The sequence below is a fragment of the Actinia tenebrosa genome, unplaced genomic scaffold, assembly GCF_029948245.1.
Source record: "Actinia tenebrosa isolate PJP-AT-01 unplaced genomic scaffold, QUT_ActTen_1.0 PGA_scaffold1__47_contigs__length_23844297, whole genome shotgun sequence".
NCBI lineage: Eukaryota > Metazoa > Cnidaria > Anthozoa > Actiniaria > Actiniidae > Actinia > Actinia tenebrosa.
Genome location: NW_028292578.1, coordinates 7,326,123 through 7,348,833, shown reverse-complemented (window position 1 = coordinate 7,348,833; position 22,711 = coordinate 7,326,123). Strand labels below are relative to the sequence as shown.

Sequence of the window (22,711 nt, the reverse complement as noted above, 5' to 3'; positions counted from 1 at the left end):
CCCATATTGCATTGTGGTTCAAGATGGCCGTCGTGTCGTCGAAGTAGTCTATATTTACAATACAACACGTTTTACTGTTTTGAAATATATAATTATCCTAACACTTCTCTCATCTCGTGTTCTGCAAATCCCCACACGCGTCCAGCTTTAAAATTCTGCACAATGTACTGTTTCTTCAAAATAAAGTTAACGTTTATCAAAGTGTTATTAAAGTTTATAAACTCTGTTTGACAAAGCTAAGCAATATTTGTGTAAATCTGAGGTTATTTTGACATTTCTTGGTGGCGGAATCAAGAGGGTTGGAAACTCATGGGATAAAAAACAAACCATCTGTTCTTGATTGAAGGGGACTGTCGCTATTTTGACATCAATTTTTCGACATATTTTGTTTTATTTTATAAAAATTCATCAAAAATTCTCTAATCTTTTTCCAGTAATTTCTGACATGTGGGATAACTGGATAACAATTGTTTTATTTTGAATGAAACATCGGCCAGATGTTTGCCACTTGTCGTATCAAATGCAATTAAGTGCGATACATTTTTTCTCATAAACGACAAAATTTGCTTCGTTAGAATCGACTCTTCTCTCTCCGGATTCTTTACAAAATTCACTATTTTCTTTTTGATATCGTTCAAAGAGTTTAAATAGGAATAAAATAATTTTGTAATTAATTGAAATATTCAAAGTATGAATATAAAACTTGTTTCAGTGTTCAACAAACCTTTCAAGGAAGCGCAGTCGAAAAAGATGACGAAGAACAGAAATCTTCCAAAAAATATCTTGCAATGCATCTTTCTTGCCTGAAAACAAACTTGTTAGAATTGTATTCATTCTTATCATTTAAAGCTGAGTAATCTATAATCTTTTTTTTACATACATCTGAAGAGTTTTCGTGCTCGAAGGAGTATCCGTCCCGTGCACGGTTCATTCAAAAGATGATGAACTTGGTGGCCTAGCGCTTGTTATATTCGTAATACAGTACCAAAAGTCTTTGATGAAATAATAGCCCCTTGACTCTCGCGGCACAAAGAATGTACTAGAATAGGGTAGTTGTTAATTCACATGAGCAATTGCCCTATTTCACTATGACGTCTCTGCTTTATTGTTTATGTGGGGGATAGAATCGCCGAATCCAATAGAAAATTCAACAAAATTTGCTCCCAGCGAAACAGTTTAATCTAAAATGGCCTGGTTTTCAGATATAATATGTGTTAATATGTACTAAAAAATATTCTGAGAGTTTGCTGGCTATTCTACTTCTCTTCGTGGATTGATACGGGTTTTAGGACAATTTTCGGTGAATTTGCGTTGATTTGACCCCCTCCGACGATCATGATCCTTTGCGTTTAAACAATAGATTGTTGAAGATTGTTTTGATGTGACGTCATAGTGAAATAGGGCAATTAAACAACCCATACGATGAGCTGACGCAGGATATCAGAATTAAGCTTTTGGTTTCTTCGATAAAGTAATTCTTTTCATTTTTTTCAAACTACTAAAGTTGATGTATTCATGCAAAAGATATATGAACTATTTTATAACGGACCTCGTTTGTTTAGCTGGAAAAAGCTTAAAGTCGTTCTACTCTAACCCGTGAATACTCGAGTTTATTCCATTTCATCTTTGTGTAAATATACTTTTATTTTTCTTTCTCTTTCATCATTTCATCTCCTTTAATAGCTTTTATAGACTTTCAATACATGTAACTTGAATTCTATTGTTTTCGATTCGTAATCCGATTGGCTGACATACTCGATTAGGAGCAGAACGAATAATTCTGAACACCCCCCTTAAAGCCATGCAAATAAATACGATCCCCCCTAAGCAAGGCTTCTAGCTTCTTCCAAAAATTGTGCATCTCCCCCATTTTTCTGCTAAAAATGTTCCCATTCCCCCCTTTTTCCTACCAAAATCCCCCCCCCCCCCCCTCAATTTATCACTCCCCCCTCTGCCATACATTATGAACGCAGCCTTAGAGATCTCAAAAATTTTTCCAGGATTTATCGCTCTAAGGCAACCATGAGTCCAAAATGAATGACTTTTCTATACACGAGGAAAATTAGCAAGAATTTAGACTAGTTTAGGCACATCTTATAGATCAGTACATTACGAATTTGAATTGCCGTGTCGTTTATTTAATGTAGTAAGATCCCCTTGACGTATTGCTCATCTTAGTGCAGAAAAGATAAAGATTATGAGCGCTGCATTGTTCTAATATTCCAAGCGGATGATATTACTTCATGGTACAAGATATCTATGATCGCAGTCATCACTGACGCTATTCTCTTTAGAGCAGTTTTCTGACTGTGAAAACGTCGGTGCCGTATGCGTGCTTTGCCGTGATGTTTTCTAGACTTTGATTCGGGTCTGGCGTATGCCTTGCCGTGTCATGGCCGTGTTCGTGCCGTGAGCTTCCCACAGTCATGCGAATACTGCTCTACTTCTGATACTACTGTTATCTACATACATACTACACCACCCACCCCTTCCTCACCACCAATGCACCTGTCACCCCTCCCATACTATTAGCCATTGTGAGGTTGACGTATTATTCCAAAAGGGTGTCTATTTTGTCCCCTAAACAGTCCTCAATACATTACCATGCTAACTCAACTTATTTTTTCTCAACCTCGGAATGGCTAATAGATACTGTAAGGAATCTTTATCTTCAAAGTTATTCTCTTTAATCGTTTGAACGTTGTTTTCTTGATTTCCAACGAGTACATGTATAATACTTTTTAACGTAATTTCTAGGCAAGATATCAAAAAAAACAAAGTCATGTGACCTCGCATTCACGTGACCAAATCCGGAAATGACTTGAATAAATACATTGATGTTAAGGACAAAGATCTAGGCCAGCGGTTGGTTGCTAGGCTTAAAGTCAAACGCCTGGAAATCAGCCGCTGAACTTTCAAGAATTGCTTTATAGAAACTAAATATAGAAGAAAGTTTGGAACTTAAATGTAAATTCTTGTGTAACAGCCAACAACGTTTGTCGAGGGGCTTGAGTGGGTGTGAAACACCATATTCATATTTACATCCACTAAGAATAATATCTAAATAACCTTCGTAACCTAGCGAAGGCATGGACAGCACAAGTAGAAGTGGAACCGCCAATTTTATGCTCTTAAACAGGTCGTCGTATGGGAAATTACACTTCGTGAACTGCAGTTTTTTCACTTGTAAATTTATATTGCAGTGAAGAATCGAAACGACATCCCTCAAACAACTCTCCTCTGAAAAGTCAAAAACAATTTCCTTCTAAAAGGATTTTGTCAATATATTTATCTAATATCTAATGGGCATATGATATTTGTCATGGCTTCGCCGAAACCCAAATATCAAATTTTCTAGTTTTTCTTATCAAAACGATAAACATCAACGTATTTTACACAGCCGACATACTTTTAAATGTCATCGCATATTGCGAGCATTATTTCTACAAAATATATGTGCCCTCTTTGTAATAAATTACCATATGTATGTGTTAGTATGGGACAACTATGGTGCACCAGCTTGCGGATCCATGTTGGAGGACAAAGCTGTCATCCAACATGGCTGCTGACATATTGTTCAAGCTTATTTATCTTATGGACGTATGGAAAATGTTACTAATGCAATGCGTGAGCCTTTATCTCAAAACCACATAAGCAAAGAAACGAACGACATGTTCACAGAAGCTGTGGTTTCGAAGTACATAACGAGGTGTACAACACTACGCCGTTAAACACCTCCAATAATTCAATTCCAGTGATGGCTTGGTTTGTGTTCCAAGGACGTTCTAGGTAGCTAACCAACATCGTTCCTTTTTCAACAAGTACGTCGTGGAGCATTTCTTTCATCGGACGTCCTGTGTTGTAATCTAAGCTCTATAAAATCTCTATTGCTTCTGTTTGGCCGTAATCGAGTGGAGACAAAGCTCTTGCAAGCGCTGGAACACAGTTGCTGGGAATGAGACATCCTGTTGTAAACCAATATTAACACGTTAGTTAAAAGAGGTTTGAGATGGATGAGAAGACGCGACGGCGCAAACGTACCCACAATTTTCCCGCCATCACTTCGTTTACATCGTATTATCTGGACCTTGGAATTACTCCCAGACTGCCCTGCAAGTACACTTTCTACTTTACTCCACACACTTAGTACTGAACCACTCAGGATGTTGTACGAACGACGACGAAGACCAACTTCACACGATAAACCAAGTGTTGATCTCTTACAGTTTCCTTTCCTGCGGTAGTGAGAAAAAATTGCTAAGTGTTATGGCAGATGTATACAGGTATGGGAAAATGGCAGATCCATGGCCAGGGAGAAGAAGAGTTCGAGGAGGAGCGTGTTACTCCTTTACGCGAATCATCCTCGATCTGGCACAGTTACGAAGCAAAATCGCTGAACCAAACAAGATAAAAAATCACTACTTTTGCTCTTATCAAATACGACCATTTCGCAATCCTAAATACACAGAGAAAATCTAGCACGCCACAGACTTGTCTTAATCTTTTGAACCAATCAAAGTACAGCGGTTACTGATTAGCCAATGAAAAAGCAGTATGTTTTTTTTACGGAAAGATGAAGTTTGTTTCATCATATTACATGAATGAAAATAACATAATAGCGATTGAATAACATGGAATTCTGTATTCTACTAAGCTATAACACTCCTTACCAATATGCATGGCTGCATTGAGAGAAGGAAGATTCGAACTGAGATATCCAATACGGCTTGGCTTCCGATGATGTAACCTTAAAATCAATAGATGGTTTGTAATCATTGCCAACAGAATGAAACAAAAGAAATGTGCGAGACGCTGGACAAACAAAAGAGAAATCAAATGATAATTTTTTTTGCTATGGTTGGTTGGTTGGTTGGTTCGTCAGTCCGTCCGTCTGTCTGTCCTTACGTCCGTTCATTCACTAAGAATAGAGACCTTTAGATCCGACGACGAGTACGAGAACGAGTACAAGTACGAGTTTCTAACTTTCATAGAGGAGGCACTATGTTTTTGTCGTCGTGATCGTGTACGTAGATTGAAACTTTAGATTGTAAAAACGACTACAATTGAGTGTTAACCACGCGCGCAAGACCAATTTTAAAACTCATACCCATACTCGATGTCGTACTCGTCGTCGGATCTATAAATCGCTAATAATGTACGTTTGGAACAAATTTGATGATAAAGTGCAAAAGGAATAAGAACAAGTGGGAATATGTTGCTAATAATGTTAATAATAGGAATTAGTTAATAGTTAATAGTAATAGTATTACCTTTTTGTACTTTTTCTTGATGTCATTTATTGTTTCTTGTTTGGACTGAAGCCTTGTGTTGGGTCGATACACACCATACACTTTCTTCTTGTTGTTTTGAGATACCACGAAAATAGCTATCCGTTTATCATTTCGAACCTTGGTAAGAGTAAACAAAGTTGGCAAACAAATTGAATGAATGAAGCAAAGAAATGAGACCGGAAAAAAGGAAAACTCATAAACTGTCGAAATAATAGAAAGCGTGCGCATGCGCAATAATAAGACGGGAGAAGTGCCAGGAAGAGCAATCTATAATATGATTAAAACCTTCGTTTCATTCGAATGCTATTGTCCTTTTATTAGACAGTCGTAATAAAATGTTCTACAAATATTTGCCCTTCGTAATATAGATTCTTGGCACGTTGAAACCAATCCCCACCCCCACCCCCTGAACTACTCATTTGTTTACTATCAAACAAAGCCTTGCTTAAGGGGTTATGTATTATTCTTTACTATGGAACAGCATGTGACTGCAGTACCTGGTGTGATACGTAGAATCCTTCGTTGGGATCAGTTTGACTGAGTGACATATTGTAGGCTTCTTCCCATGACATGCCACGCTCTACACATACCTACATCCACACAGAACACCACCCAAATGTTAACAAAACAAGTATGTAAAAAAAATGGGACAAGGAAGGAAGGAAGGAAGGAAGGAAGGAAGGAAGGAAGGAAGGAAGGAAGGAAGGAAGGAAGGAAGTGTACATACAGTGTGTAGTTCAGTGGTGGCAGTTCCCATCGTCTTGCTGCCAACGAATGTTTGAACACTAAGTTCTGTCACTTCTTCTCCTTGTGACCCAAGATCTGAATACAACAAAATGGGGAGATTATATCCCTTTTATCCATCTATTCATCTAAACATTCATTTATCTATTCCTCCCATTCCCCCATGAAGGTAAAATGCAACTAAAATAAGCAAACCGTACAATTTACCCAGTGGCGGATCCAGGGGAGGGGTGCAGGGGGTGCGCACCTCAATTTTGCGCCCCTACTTCGAAGATAACCAATACAAAATCATGTTTTTTCCCTTTGATTCTAAGGGGTGCACCGCTCCCTGGGTTAACTTTGTGCACAGCACCCCTCCCTGAACAAATTCCTGGATCCACCCCTACTTTATCCTATTTCTCTATCAGTGATCTACTTTAAAGGTATCCAAACCCTAATTATAAGCTATTGCACCCAAGCTAGACAACAATGCAATCGGTTTATCGAACTTAGAAAGTTTCAGTTGAAAGAAGTCGATTCAATCATGTGAGGATTGAACTACGAAGCTCTTACTCCCAACAAAGGTACCTTAAGAAAGACACACATTAATGATGGCTTACCAACAATCCCCTCATCCCATCGTCCATCCCTCTTGGCCTGTTGGATGACAGCTGCAAGAGTATCCATGAAATACACGAACAGACTGTTCTGTAATCGTACCGTAACACCCAGGATACGGTTGAGAAACCTCGATAAGTTGGTGTAATCTGATATGCAAATATAGGAAAAAAGTTAATTGTTTACAAACTAAGCTGATAATCATCCTTATTCAATTGAACATCAATATCTCTATCAGCACTACCAACAATCTATCACACTACCCACAGCACTACCAACAGCACTACCAACAGCACTACCAACAGCACTACCAACAGCACTACCAACAGCACTAACAACAGCACTACCAACAGCACTACCAACAGCACTACCAACAGCACTACCAACAGCACTAACAACAGCACTACCAACAGCACTACCAACAGCACGACCGACAACACTACCAACACCACTACCAACAACACTACCAACAATCTATCACACTACCAACAGCACTACCAACAGCACTACCAACAGCACTACCAACAACACTACCAACAACACTACCAACACCACTACCAACAACACTACCAACAACACTACCAACAATCTATCACACTACCAACAGCACTACCAATAACACTACCAACAACACTACCAACAACACTACCAACAACACTACCAACAACACTACCAACACCACTACCAACACTACCAACGGGAAAATGGTACAATGCCCCCCCCCCTAATCGACTACGCCCCTGACCAACAAGCTCGTTGTCAGTATTATTGATTATTGACGGATTACCTTTGTCAAGCATATTGTAAGAGCCTCGCTCATCCTTTGTCACCAGGCCAACACCAAGAAGAGCGACACGTACATCTAGATAATAACACATTATTAATACTACATCAATATTATGGTTTAATGTTACCTGAGTGGAAAGGTATACTGCTTACCATTAAAGAAGTTGCCTTTATATTCGGACGGTGGAGAAACCATAGGAGTAACGTGACCAAGAACAGACTTGAGAACAGTCTCTAGAGCCGCACGACCATACTAAGACAATATAATATATATATACATTAGTATTATTATCCAATATATGTTATTATTACAGCAACTCAAAAACTCATTTTCATGGCATAGTAGAGGTAAGGGGACCATCTGCGATCAGGGGGTAACAAGCTATCTCATCTGCTAAATACTCTATCAAAGGCTGGGCTCAAAAGTCAATACCTTGTTATCAAAGTTGTATCTACTGAGGTCACGTGATTCGGTGGCGCGTCTGTCTCCGTGTGTTAATGCTCCCTGTTGATAGAAACAGATAGTTGTATAGATAAGATACTGCGCGATACTTTCATACTATTTGGATCAACCGCCAACATGTCCATTACGTCTCCTGTATGTTATCGCTGCCATGTTGGTGGCAATCAACAAGTTGTTTCGTCGGCTTCTCAGCTAAGTACCACCAATATGGCTGTTATGTCTCTTGTATCTTATTATGTCATTGCCGCCATGTTGATGGTATAACCAGTGTGAGTACCACCAACATGGCTGTTATATCTCTTGTATCTTATTATGTCATTGCCGCCATGTTGATGGTATAACAAGTGTGAGTACCGCCAACATGGCTACTATACTATATCTCTTCAGTATCAGCCGTTACGTCTTCGCCGCCAGGTTGGCTGGCTTTAACAAATATTTTTCTCGTGCTAGCTTCTTCTCATGGTTCCAAATTGGTTAGATAAACCAACATGGCAGTAATTTTGATTGTCTTACGCGTGATTACAAACGACCTATTATAAGACTTATACTCACCAAGCTTTCAAGTCGTTTGGCTACAATAGATGCGAATCGTCTCTCGCCAGCCAGTTCCGAGATGAGGAATATATATTCTGGAGCACTGACCTGGTTTGATCGATGCGACCGTCCTGTTGGAGGAACATTCACGGGTTTTATTAATCTTATTTCTAATTAAGTCAAATAAAACTTGCGAGTCTCTGTAGCGTATTGAGAGACGAAAGGGAACAGTTAATTTCCTACCAAACTGTTGAATAGCTTTATCAGCACTCCAAGGTAACTCAAGAGTGATGTGAACCCTTCGCCTTTGATTCTACAAACAAGAACAACAGTAATAACAATGATGACTATGCAAGCAAAACTAGATAACGGGCGAATAATTATAATAATAGACGGCACTGTTGGTGAAGTAAGATAACGTTGAAGATGAGGTGAAGAAGATGGAGAAGAAAGAGGTGGATAACTGGGAGTATGAGGGGAAAGAGAAATAGGAGATGGAGTAGAGTGACAAAGGGGAGAAGAGGAAGGGAACAAGGGAACGAAATGGAAGAGAATGAATATCCTTACCTGGACCCTTCGGTCTGCCTGTAGTGATATACCAGAACTTGCCGCCTCTGAGATAATAGCAACGTGCTGAGAAGAAAACATGATCACCATCAAATATACAAACCTCCTTGTGTTGAAGTTATTCATGAATCTTATGGATTAGTTACCTTGAAGATATTGATGCAATATACCTCTTTACCTTGGGCGTAATGTTTTCACATTTCAGACCACGTGTCATTCCCTAGAGTATCACTTCTTTGTTTAACAGTTGTGCATGAGAAGACACATATATATGGATATAACTCAAACAAAGAATCTTATTTTCAAGATCGTCACACATGGTCTGAAATGGGAAAACAAGGTAAAGAGGTGTGTTATCGTTTACTTAGCTAACCTTGTCTCCGTTCATGAAGCGCTTCTTCTCTTCAATGTTTAGAAATTCTAAAGATACGTCCTGTCTGCTTCTGGATTCATAGCTTACACTGCCATCCTCATGACTGACCACTCGTCCTTTACGACCTGTCATCTGTACAACAAATACCAAACACACTTGGAAATATAACATCAGAACAACAACAACAACAGTTTATTGTACCATTAAGACATACTATAGTGAAAATGAAATTGAATGAAGGTAAATGAATGAATGGATAAATGGATGGATGGAAGGGTAGTGGGTGGGTGGGTGGATGGGTTAAGGAGGATGGGCGGATCGACAGACTGACCAACAGATGAATAGATGGATGGATGAATGGACGGACACACAAAACCGTAAAAGAAAAACAGAAGACGGAGGCTCGCACGAGTGAGCAAAACGATGGATGGATCCAGTAAAAAAGGATGAACGCATGAGCAATAAAAGAAATGGTGAAAAAGGACTGAATAGGATATTAAATGGAATGGAATAAAATAGAATAGAATGGGATGGGATAGAAGGTATAGGATGTAATGGAATGGATGGAAATGGAATAGGAATGGAATGGAATAGGATGGAATGGAATAGGATGGAATGGAATAGGATGGAATGGAATAGGATGGAATGGAATAGGATGGAATGGAATGGAATAAAATAGAATGGAAGGAATGGAATAGAATGAGTACTAACCTCAGCGACATTATCAGGTCCTCCTAAAGAGTTGATCAGCTCATCTAGTGTATTAGGAGGCAAGATCCTTCCCAGTTTTTCTATCTTTTCCAGTAGTTCTTTCTTCATAGCACAGCACTGATCACCAGCTGATCCTAACGTGGGACTACCTTCAGCCTTCTGTAGTAAGGATGATAGTACTGGGGCACTCTGGGATTGATGAAGATTCTGCTGTTGTATTCTGGCCATCGGGTTCCCTGTGGTAAACAACACTAAACAGTTTTAGATTGACTATTTTTCTTCTTGAAACAATAATGATGAAAAGGTAAATTATACACCATGAAAAAAATAAAAAAACTTACTGACGTTTCGGACGCTAGTCCTTCGTCGGAGTAAGTGCTCTTTTACTCTGATGAAGGACTAGCGTCCGAAACGTCAGTCAGTTTTTTCATCTTTTCATGCTGTATAATTTACCTTTTTATCATTACTGTTTCATTAGAAACACCGACGCAGCTCACACTAGTTTTTAGCTAGTTATCTCTTTTTATTTTTCTTCTTGCAAACTGCAATTGTGACCATGTTTTCATCGTTTTCCTGTATTTTACTTTGCTTTTTGCGAACTTTCTCACCACACACAAAATACTCTTGTACTGTATTACTATTACTTGGATTTTTTTGCAATTCCTTTTCAGTAATTTAAAAGAATTTTTCACTGGTCAACTGACTTCATGTTTGTTGTGAACGTAAATCTAAAACACTCCATTAGAACTCTTATTCACCCTGAGAAGATTTTAGAAATCTTAAATTATTAGACTTGCATGCATGATGATCTTTTATTTATTTTAAAACAAAAAGAATGCGACAAGAATGATAATAACTATTGTACATTTAATTGTATGATCCCTGCATATACATGTAGTAGCTATATGGACAACATTACCGGTTGACTGACCAGTGTTTATAGAAAACGGAGTAGGGCTTGCTGTCCTGATGGAGGAAAGGTTCGGTATTCCATTAACTGGTCTATTCCAGATGGGTGTAGACACGCTAAGACCTGCTGCCGCTAGTGCTGTGTTGATGTTAGGATTACCCACGCTTGGACTCTCCCTACGGGGCTTGCTTTTTGACTTCTTTTTAACTTTACGATTCAACCAAGGGTCTGGAAAAAAAGGTGTGAATGAATGAATAACTGGGGTCCTATTCTTGGTTTGCAATCAATCCCAAGAGAGCATAATAACAAAAGGGATGTCCGCCATGTTGGAAGATATAACAAAAGAATTCATTGAGAAATCTTTTGTCAAATTCTACATGGCGGCTATGACGTCTATTGCAAATGAAGAATGGTCCAGCTGCACCATAAGTAATCCAGTACCAGATAAAGACCCAATATTTGATTCTAATCAAAATACAATGTTGAATCCCAAATTCTGATTAGTTGACATTGAATTCATTCTGAAGTGATGTTTTACATGTATATAATATTCGAATTTATTGAGGAGTGCGTATGGAGGATACACAGCCCCACAAGCTTCTAGCTTTAAATTCTACTGTGTATAAATAAAATAAAATCAATTTTTATTTCATTGTCTGTAAAGAAACAAGTCTGGATGATACACACAGGGAATCCAGTACCAGGAAAAGAATGATTAAAAGGCCTACCTTCTTGATCTGACTCAAAGCCACCAAAAGGATTAAAGTCATCCTCACCAGAATCAGACTCGTTGGCAGATGACTGATTATTGACATCAGACTCAATGGAATCCAGGCTGTCTTCATTCTCTTTACTTACATCCATACCATTATCACTGGAATCACTTTCAGATCCACTACTCACTACACATTAAACCAGTAAAACATTACTGTAATCAACAGAAAGACTCTTTTCTATGTATGCAACAAGATATGCAACAGTTTTTTACAGTTACAGTTGTTATGTTACTGTTAGACAAGACAAAGGATTGACAATATCCATTTAATTAACCTATCCCCCAAGGCTAGTGCCCATCCAATCAGAACTCACAAATACATCAATTTCACATCCAAGTTACGTCACATCAATGCATGAGTTATTCACACTCATATAAAAATTATCTATTACTCGAATGTACCATCTTTACGTGTTCTCATTTAAAATTTGCATCTGCATTTGATTAACACAAAAGGTACTCTAACTCGACTCTCAAATGCCTTAATATATAAATCAATGTAATGAGCACTTTTCGAGTGTCAGCCATTTGATAGTCAATGTGGGTAATGTATTACGTTATATACAACTGTGAACAAGCTATATTCAATATTGTCAGGAAGATACTTACAGTCAAAGATACGTTCAAGACCAGACTTGGGTTTCTTCACACCTGAAGAAAACAAGCCATGTAAGGACTCCCATATAAATACCACTTTTTTCTACTTTCTCAACATCATTTCAGTGTTTTACCCTGGTCTCACCCCTGCCTAAAACACCCTCAAATTATTTTGAAATTGAGACCAACAAAAAAATTGGAAAATTGAGGATCTTTTTCTCAGTTTTTCAAATGATCTATTTCAAGGCAAACAACATGGTAAGATTTATTTAGCTGATCAGAGTGGATTTTCTATGACTGTGAAATGCCATGTTACTCGTTCCTTTCCATGGTGTAGACAAGGGGGCCGAGGTCGCCATGCTCCCCCCCTGTGGCAACAAAATGGCAGCTTTTTGGAATTCATACCGTGGTTTGCTAAGATTTGCAAATTAAAACATGAAACGCAATGCTGACTTTTTTTAAATCTCATTTTTTTGGTTCAGCGTTTTTGGGGCCCAAACAAAATGGTGGACTTTTGAATTTTGCCTGCGCCGCTCCCCCCCCCCCCCCCCCCCCCTCAGAAAATTCTGGCTACACCCCTGCCTTTGAACCAATTACAGTGTGCAAAATCACTGTCCATCCAATAGGTTTAGACAAGGTAAGGATAGTTTTTCACAGTCATACTAGAGAATTTGGTCTAAATGATTTCTGTCCTGCAACAATAGTAAATATTAGGATTTTTTCCACATATTGATGGGATTTGAGGAATAGACTTACTACTATTTAGTTTTCGTTTCTTCTGTGGTACAGGTGATGACACCTCAGACCTTGAACCATTCAAGTATGAATCTTTAATGCCCTGAAAGTCAGCCATCTTCTTCTTGTCTGAGGCAGGGAAGTGTTTATCAACTAAAGTCTGGATTACACCTCTGGAGAACAAATATGGAACACGTTACAATCTTTCATTTATCCCTATTAGAAATTACAGCACAGCAGAATGCAGGAAAGCAATGTTATATTTTGAACTGTTCCACTGTTTCTTCCCATCAGGCATCGGAGCATTTCTACCTCTATCCCATAATATGCTCATCATATGAAGCAGCAGATTGTGACAGGTAAGCGCTCTCATCACCCTCAGATGTTACCTGCTTGAGTAAGATTATGTCTAAAATGTACTTACTTGGCTGTTGAGACAAAGTCTGTCAGCTCCCCTCCTGCTTCTTCTAATTGTTCTAATGTTCTTGCTTCTCCAGTTGATTGTAGACCAATCACAACACACTGAAACATTACAAGTTACATTAACCTATGTATACAAGATAAATCTGCATGACACTGACTGATGGCGGCAATTTTTGTGCCAGAATCTTAATAGAAATGTGGTATTATGCCAGGCAAGGGACAAGTTAATAGGCAGCTACGCTGAAGATATGACACCAACAGATTCACCATGGTGAAGAGACCATAAAGCAAAAATCAAAGTGCACCCTGCAATGGCAGTTTAACATTTGTACAGCAGACCCTCAGGTTGATTGGGTACTTTACCAAACCACTGGCTTACCTTGCCAATGTCTATTGCTCTTCTTGCTATCTCCACCACAGCTTTGACTTTGGATGCAATACATAGATACTTGAAAAACCGCTACCAAATAGAAACAAATGAACACAGTTATTGTTAAGACCATTAGCATAAAGACCTCTTGTCCAGTACGACTTAACTGCATCTAAATAAAGTGGTCAGTTATCCTATGTGGGAAATATATGTACTCACTAATACAGCACAGTCTGCTGTCACATAAAATAGGGTCTTACTGCCTTCAAGTTACCCATCTAGTCTCAATGTGCAGATATGGCTACTGGGTGGAGTGGAGTAAGAAAGAAGTAGCACACTTGGCTAGAGTTTACAAGATCTCTCCAGATTTTTCCAATTTTTTTCCTTCTGCAAAACCTAAGAACTCAAATTGGTTGACTAGTCCAGATATTTTCCAAGGTTTGATAAAACTGAAATTTGGCTACACTGCACCTAAGGATTTGCCATGATTTTCTGTCAAAACTTGCCTTAATGCATATGTAATGCTTTACTAATGATGTCAGTAGTAATATATGGCCTATACTATACAATTATCGACTGACCTGGTGTGCTGACCAAAACTGTCCCCACATTGTCTTCTTGAACTTATTACCAGCATCCATCAAGTCTGATGCTTTCTCGAACTTTTCACGCGCTTCAACCCACTGAAATATTTAAATAAAATAAACATAACAACAATATCTTCCATTTTTACCATAATTACCATCTCATGTCAGGGCAGAGTGGTTTGAAATGGCTTTCCATTATAATGTTTATTGTATGAGTGGGAAACCTACAGTACTGACTTACACTTGTTACACTGGATGTAAAATTCACATTGCTTCTCATCATCCTTCTAATAATTTATATAGCCTCATGACGTAGTTATAGCTATGGTGAGATGTGCAACAGCTACAGTATGGATTTGTCAACATATCATCTCCCATTTTTACTAAAACTGCTCTACCACCCCACAAGATCCCATTTCATTTTTATACAAACAGTAACCTGGCTATGATCTGTACTCAGGGCTAGCAATCTCTAATTACATTCAGTACTGAAGCTAATAATATTAAACAGTAGCTGAGGACCACCCTAAACAAGTAGGTTTCAAGGGTCCTTTCGTCCAGCTATGTTCAATATTATAATATCATAGCCTGAGATGAACAGATTGAGCTCCCCCCTCCCCCTTTGTGTTCCCTTTAGTATGGTGTTAGCTCTTACCAGATTTACAGCAGCATCATACACGTCAATGAAGTCTTGACTAAGACAGACATCTTTGATGTCAAAACCAACTCCTGCAAAGCTGAGTTGACGAGCCATGTACATTCCACGGAGCTGAAAGATGATATAGAAATATCATGGAATGAGGACTTGGAGAAGGACCGTGAAGAAAGAGAGAGACTAATAAGCAATGGAAATGATAGGTCTTTCTTGCACGGCAGCTACGTTGGTGGCTTGAAGAATAGATATTTCCTGCATAACCTCATATTTATGCACTTTTCAGGATGAATTCAGTTATGCAGGCAAAAAAAAAAATTTTTTTTATTCTCATGGGAATAAACATGGCTGCCATGTGATAAGGTCCATGGGGAAGGTATGGCCAAAGTAGGGGGAAAGAATACCAATGGATAGACTACCAGTGTGTTAGTCTGTTACACTGTCTGGTGCAAAGAGTGGCAATGTCAGCCCTGTTGCACCCTTGAAGGACACACTACGACCAAGCATTGACAGCAAGATAATCTTAATATCAATAGAACTGAAAATCTGTGAATTACCTTCATGTCCATGGCAACAATTTCCATTGCTCCAACACCCCTAAACAGAACAGATATATTCTATGATTTGTTTATACCATTATTGAATGAAGCAACAGGGAAGCAGTGTGGTATATAATAGTTCCACTCAGGACACTCAAACCATAAACACTTGTAACAAATCAAATGTAAGATTACAGTTAAAATTAGTAGAATTTAAAAAAAACATGATGTTTCTGGAATAACTATTGGTAGCCTTTATCAGAATGTTTTTTTTTACTTTTACTCCAACGAAGGACTAGTGTCCAAAACGTCAGTAAAAAACGTCATCTTTTCAAAGTGTATAATTTACCTTTTCATCATTACTGTTTCATTAGAAACACCGACGTAGCTTACACTAGTTTTTAGCTAGTTTTTTTTAAGTTATTATTTTCTAATCTTTCCACTGTTTTAAATCCTCTAAAATAAACCACTGAGTTCAAATACACCAATTATTGATCAAAATAAATCATATTTCCAGTAATTTTTTAAATGGAAAAAAACTTGAAGTGTTAACGGTTTGAGCGTCTTCACTGTCAGTAACACATAATGTTCTTTTTTTTAATCATTTAATCTAATGCCAAATATTCCAGGTTCCATCCTTCAGATCTTAATTAATTCCTATCTCATATGTCTGGGAATATTTCAGGGAAAATGATTCGTACCCCAGCTTGATGAAGCACAGGCATACCTTCGTTCCACAGCTTGAATGAATTCATTGAATTCACCAAATGGTGTCCCCGTGCCCCAAATACCCAGACGTGACATGTAAGCCATGTTCTTGGGCTCTGATGCTCCTGGTAAGTCAAGAATATAAATATTCAGAAACAATTGAGGTATCACTGATAAAAGCAGAATTTGAGAAAATGGAAAAGCATGAATAATAAATGGTCGCTAAGCGGTCGCTAAGTAATCAAAAAGTGGTCAAAAAGTGCTCGATAAGTGCTCGATAAGTGGTCAACAAGTGGTCAATAAGTGCTCGATAAGTGCTCGATAAGTGGTCAATAAGTGGTCAATAAGTGGTCAATAAGTGGTTAATGAGTGCTCGATAAGTGCTCGATAAGTGGTCAATAAGTGGTCAATAAGTGGTCGATAACTGGTCAATGAGTGATCCATATATGGTCCATAAGTGGTTAACAAGTGGTTGACGAGGTAATGGTGAGTGGTTGATGAACAGAGTTACCGACCACTTACCATAAGGTGAAAATTGTTTACTTATTTATTACCATTGGTAATAAAAACAGATTACACCTAGCTTTCTTAAAACCAGATTATCATAGAGAGGTTATAGTGTAGCAGCTAGTGTTCCGTACCTGTAGCACTACAATATACGACTCTTGCTTTGGGTAGGCTGTTCTGTAGTGCTAGTACTGTCAGACCAGTCTTGGTCGGCTTGGATGAACCAGTTGGAACAAGATTTTTAGCCTTGTGACACTCATCAAGAATAATCTTTCCATCTGTTAAGGATTCACTCTCCAAAAATGTAAGATAAACTTTTTAAACTGGTCATAGCTAAGAAGTTCAAACCAGCATAATGTTCTGTAGTTCCCTAAAAAGTCCATAACTCCCCCTTCCAATAGAGGGGGCCTGTAATGACAAAGGAGTCAAGAGGATCTTTAGAGGCTAGTCTGTGAACTCCCCTTCCCAGGGCAAGAAATCCTGAAAGGGGTATGTTGTATCTTCTATATGCTCACAGTTTGTATCGAGGAATGCCTTTAAAAATGAAAAAGAAAGCTTTAATCATAACATAGAATTTGATTATTGTTTCTTGGGTGAATGGGCAAGTCAAAATCCTAGATCTGCCCCTGTCTCCCCATGGAAGAGCAATGGAATTTTGAAGGGATGGTAGGGTCTGGTTGAAGAAGGGCACATTTGTATCTATATTATTCTATTCAACTGTTTTTACCATGCCTACGAATGACAAAGGATACAACTCCATCATAGTCTGATCCACACCAGTGCAATAGCTGCTTTAGTCTTGTGTTGTACTTTCCTACACTTTGACTTTCACCAATGAGAGATGAGTATGTTGCAAATACGACACCTTTCTTGATGCCGCCCATGGACTTGGCTGATAACTTTACATCATATTTAAACTGGAAAAAAAAACAACATCCAAGTAGTATGAACTGCCACCCAGTTATCTCAGTTGGTAAGAGCATCAGTCTGTTGTGCAGAAGGTCAAGGTTCAAGCATTGGCCAGACCAACACTCAGGGTCTTAAGATAACTGAGGAGAAGGTGCTGTCTTTGCAATTACACCAGCAAATGGTTAGACCTTCAAGTCTTCTTGGATAACGACTTAAAACCGTAGGCCCTGTCTCCCAACCCTTCCTAACCAACAGTAAATGGGAGACATAAAAGAACCTGTTGAATTATTTTGTGTAGGGGATTGTCTCCCGGTTCAACAGCTTACCCACAAACATATGGTTTATTGAGTATGGAGAACTTGAATTTATCTTACTTTGTTTAAAGAATTAACATGGATGTGGCACCCAATATCCTTGAGGTCCCTAAAAAAATATGTAAAATAACAGTTAAAAAACAAAACATAACAAATGTTTTTTTTTTTTTACAACTTGCATTCCTAACAACGTACCATTAAATAGATAAAATAAGACTCTCACTCTTACCTGTGAGCATCATGTTTTAAATCATTTGACACACTCAACCTAAAACAATAAATAAGATGTGATTATCAAATAATCAAAGTTAACAGGGACAGAGTGTTGGTTGGTTAGGCTTATGTATCACATCTTCATACTATGTTCATGATTGCTTTACCCTCAAAGTTGATTGAGGACTTTGCTGTTTGCTGGCTTTGCTTGGTTTGCTAGATCTCTAGTTAGCTGCAGTTTTTTGCTCACTTTATCCTACCCTCTCTTACTTGGTCTATTGGCAAGTACCAAAAAATATTCCACAAAGAAATTCAGTGTGACAGTTGCCATGGTGACCCTTGACTTAGTTGCCATGGAAACCTTCTTGTTAGCTCAGTGTGTGCCTTTGCCTTTGCAGAAGGTTGCAGTTACCCACTAATCATGCTCTGAACCATTCATGCAAGGCTACAGCCATTAATATAGAATACATGGATGTTATCTATCATACATACCATATTGCTCTTTTTCTTCCAAGAAGATAGTTTTCATAAATAATCCCTAAAAATGTATCATACAATTATTAGAGATATTTTTATATCACTAAGAATCTATTAGTATCATACAATTAGAATATCTTGATATAACTTAAAGATATATTTGCCATTAGAAAAGGAAAAGAAATAATTAAGAAAAAAGAAGGGAAGAGGAAGAGAAAGAGAAATGAAGAAGAGGAATCAGTTTGAGGGAATTGAGAGCAAAGAAAAAAGAAAGGAAGCAAATAAGGAAGAAAAAAATCATGAAAGGAATTGAATGGAAAGTAAATTAAAGTAAACAAAGCTGATGGGAATGAAAAACAAAGTAAACCAAAGAGAAGGTGTGGACTTTAACTATAATATTAACAATTCTTTTTCTAGATGATTCCTAGATTTCTTTATTTACCTGCAACAATCCTTCCTTTCCCTACTCCTGCACCATCACCTGAGTAATATGGAAAGATAAAATTAACAAGGTATTATGAAGAAAAGTACCAACAATATCCTTGAAGGACTAATACACTTGCCTCTCATGTCTGGGGTCTCAGGTTTGATTCCTGGCCCCACCACCATCACAATATTAGACTTGTGAATCAAGGGTGGTATAGAGCTAATACACTCGCCTCTCATGTCTGGGGTCTCAGGTTTGATTCCTAGGCCCACCAACATCACAATATTAGACTAGTGAATCAAGGGTGGTATAGGGCTAATACACTCGCCTCACACCTCTGGGGTCTCAAGTTTGATTCCTAGGCCCACCATCACATGTGAGTAGTAACTTAAACCAGCCTAGAGATTGTTACAAGGGTTCAATAAAAATAAGGTGTTAATAACAACACAATATGGTGCTTACCTACTAGAAATCCAGCTCTTGAACCATTAGGCAGAAAAATTTCATGTTTTTGGCATGCATACACGACAGCTTCTAGCTGTAGTGCCGATAGTAACCCTTTGTCTATCACCTCTTGAGGTAGTTTCAATCTGTACCAGACATTGGGTGGAGAAACACTGGCTAAAGAACTAAAACATGCATAGACAATAAAATCAATATGTTAGGTAAATAACAAGTAATTGTCCTCTTTACTTTGTATGCAATGTTTTCTCATTTCAGACAATCTCATTCCCTTGAGTATCATAATCTTGTTTAAAGCTTGCACACGAGAAGACACATGAATATTGATACAACTAAAACAAAGAATCTTATTCTAAAGAGAATGAGATGTTGTCTGAAATAGAAAAATGTTAGGCTAAAGGTAGAGGTCTATTATAAACAGCTATGTAAATATTAAAAAAATCTAACTATACACACCTGGTTTCTACTACAGGATCTGGATGTCGCCTCCCAAAAGATACTACAAAAAATAACTTAGAGTCATTAGTAATACTAAACGTCTATGATACTACCTGATTTGGGCTTCCTGTAGATTTAAAACCACAGGAAGCCCAATAACCTTTACATACAGAACTTTTGATATTTTATTATAAAGAAACTGAACGTCCTAACCAAATGCATATTATGGAATATATTTTCTCATAAATACCAATATCTTGGTGTTGACAAAATTCATTCTACAATGCGTTACTTACATTTACTGGGCATATACTCGGCATAAGTGTCAGTATACCCAAGATCTTCCTCTTCATCTTCGTCTTCTGCATCTACTGATTCAGTAGAATCTACTTGATCCTAAATATAACATGTAGAAAATGAATTTATAGGCATTAATCAGCTGTCATTATCTCAATTGCTGGAGAATAAATCTGTTGTTGCCACAAGGGTTTTTCTCCAGGTTCCGTGGTTTATCTCCCTACATAAAAATCAACATATGAGTTGAGAGTTGTATATTGTAAACATAGAATGTAGTGGTAGTGAATGGAGTGAACCTCATGGAAGAGCTCCGTACATTGAGCGATGGTTGTAAAATATATGTCATTATATAATCATATTGGTGGGTTGCAAGCATTCCAAAGAGTCGAGTCAAAAGACAAAAATGTAGACTCTTCCACAGTCTCTCGCTCATCCGTTCCGTTTCCACGCTTAGAGACTGTAGCGGTACAATGACGAAAGGACTCATGGGTCCCAAAAACTTGGACCCAGCATGCTTTGGGAACCAAAATACTCTTCCACAGTCTCTCTCGTTTCAATATTTTCAAGATGGGGGCGAAAACGAGAGAGACCGTGGAGGAGTATTTTGGTTCCCAAAGCACGCTGGGTCCAAGTTTTTGGGGCCCATAAGTCCTTTCAGTCATTGTACCATTACAGTCTCTAAGCGTGGAGACGGAACGGACGAGCGAGAGACTGTGGAAGAGTCTAACAAAAATGTGACAATCATTTTGGTGCCATTAACGATGGATGCTAATGAGAAATCGTTTGTTAAATGGCACCAACTCTCCCCTGAAAGGCCGCGATGACATAATAATAATAGTAGTAATAATAATAATAATAATAATGACTTTATTTAAAGAGGATATACACATTATAAAGAATAATACCTCCAGCTTGCTGTTTCTGGTAATATCCTCATTCGACCACAATCTTAACACTTCCCTACAATAAAGAAATATAGTTAAAATCTCATTCTTTTCAATTGGCAGCTGAAATATCATTAGTCTAATTAGAACTCAAAATTGGAAAAATGCGATTTGTTTACGAGTGGAAGTTTTGAAATATTGTGTCATGGGAAATAGTGTGGCTTCAAATATGCTTGCTAAGCAAAAATCTGGACAGCTATGTAATCATGTAATCAAGATAAAGAACTAGATTCTGTATATCTAATCAATCAGTTATTACTTTTTTGCATAGTTTTCTTACTTTTAAATTCGTTGCCAAAGAAATAAAATCAGATTTAAGGTTGTCGTAATTTATGTCTGTATTTTATTCATGCGGTTTACTGCATGTCGTACAATTTTCAATTCTGCTTTCGATTTTTCTTTCCTTTTCGTGTCACTCACAATTATTCCAAAAATCATGATAATAGGTTATTTATAAACCCTAACAACTATAGATATAAAGTATTTTTGTTTTTTTCTGTCACGTAACACATTTTTTTTCAAAAACCGGAAATAAAAAATGTAAGAGAAGCTTGACAAAATTTGTACAAAAAATCGTGTTTCTTGTACTTGTTAAGATTCAGTTCATAACGAGAGCTAGAAGTTCGTGATTTTGTTTAATTAAGAAAAAGTCAGGATGTTATTTTCTTTTCAAACAAGAAGGAATTGTAAAAACACTTACCTTTTCGTCAATTCTTTTTTTCCTTGTTCATTTAGATTCGTTTTAGACAACATAGAGCTGGTTCCCCATTGTATCTGATTACTGCGAACAGAACTCGAAGTACTCGCCAAATCGATCATCCGAGTTGAAGAATTACCAAAAGTCTGTCTCTGAGCACTCGTATTTAATGCATTTTGAGAGAGAATTTGTTGTAAAAGCCTTGTAGATTGAGCAGGTACGACCGGAACTTGAACATTCGAAGGTTCAGAAGCTGCAATACTCTGAACTTGCAAGCCTTGTTGTGTGGAAACTGGTTGAGGTCTTGAAAATAAATTTTCCGTCTGCTCTAAGTTCAACTCTAAAGGCACACTCTGGGCAACCGGTTGATTGAGTGTAGGTGGTGCTGTTGTAGTATTTGTCAATGAATTCAAGTCATTCAGTACACTAAAGTAGTCAAAACCATCGTAACTTGACAGCGTGGTTGACTCTGAAGTATCGAATAAATCCAACGGTTCTTCAAGATTTAAACCACTTTCTCCCAAAGCTTCAGATAATAGGTCTAGTCCTGATGTATTGGAGGTGTTTTGTTGACCTGTATCAGCCATTTTTAGGGGTTATAAAGTCTTAAATGTGAGAGAGCTTGTTGTTGTGTGGTTTGGTGACGGCCATCTTGGACCGGCAT

At 37.9% G+C, this 22,711-nt stretch overlaps 1 protein-coding gene across 2 annotated transcripts; it reads right to left on the bottom strand.

Annotated features, from left to right (window-relative positions):
* Positions 1 to 2,116: 2,116 nt before the first annotated feature.
* Positions 2,117 to 22,700, bottom strand: LOC116296202 (protein strawberry notch homolog 1). 2 transcript variants are annotated; one of them, XM_031704190.2, is made up of 36 exons: positions 22,051 to 22,700; positions 21,312 to 21,366; positions 20,406 to 20,505; positions 20,128 to 20,170; positions 19,672 to 19,838; positions 19,225 to 19,263; positions 18,798 to 18,843; positions 18,322 to 18,360; positions 18,153 to 18,201; positions 17,622 to 17,786; positions 17,004 to 17,139; positions 16,382 to 16,487; positions 15,673 to 15,712; positions 15,119 to 15,232; positions 14,458 to 14,559; positions 13,886 to 13,966; positions 13,508 to 13,605; positions 13,105 to 13,256; positions 12,361 to 12,402; positions 11,705 to 11,878; positions 10,986 to 11,204; positions 10,067 to 10,302; positions 9,356 to 9,487; positions 8,983 to 9,048; positions 8,659 to 8,728; positions 8,434 to 8,546; positions 7,852 to 7,923; positions 7,572 to 7,671; positions 7,420 to 7,494; positions 6,635 to 6,781; positions 6,019 to 6,113; positions 5,789 to 5,881; positions 5,271 to 5,408; positions 4,671 to 4,747; positions 4,042 to 4,235; positions 2,117 to 3,965 (listed from the first exon to the last, which is right to left on the bottom strand). In XM_031704190.2, exons 1-36 carry the CDS (start codon positions 22,632 to 22,634, stop codon positions 3,874 to 3,876), a joined length of 4,251 nt encoding a protein of 1,416 aa, XP_031560050.2. In that variant the 5' UTR covers positions 22,635 to 22,700; the 3' UTR covers positions 2,117 to 3,873. The 2 variants fall into 2 exon arrangements, with proteins under 2 accessions (XP_031560050.2, XP_031560051.2); XM_031704191.2 differs by having other exon boundaries at positions 10,998 to 11,204.
* Positions 22,701 to 22,711: the final 11 nt, after the last annotated feature.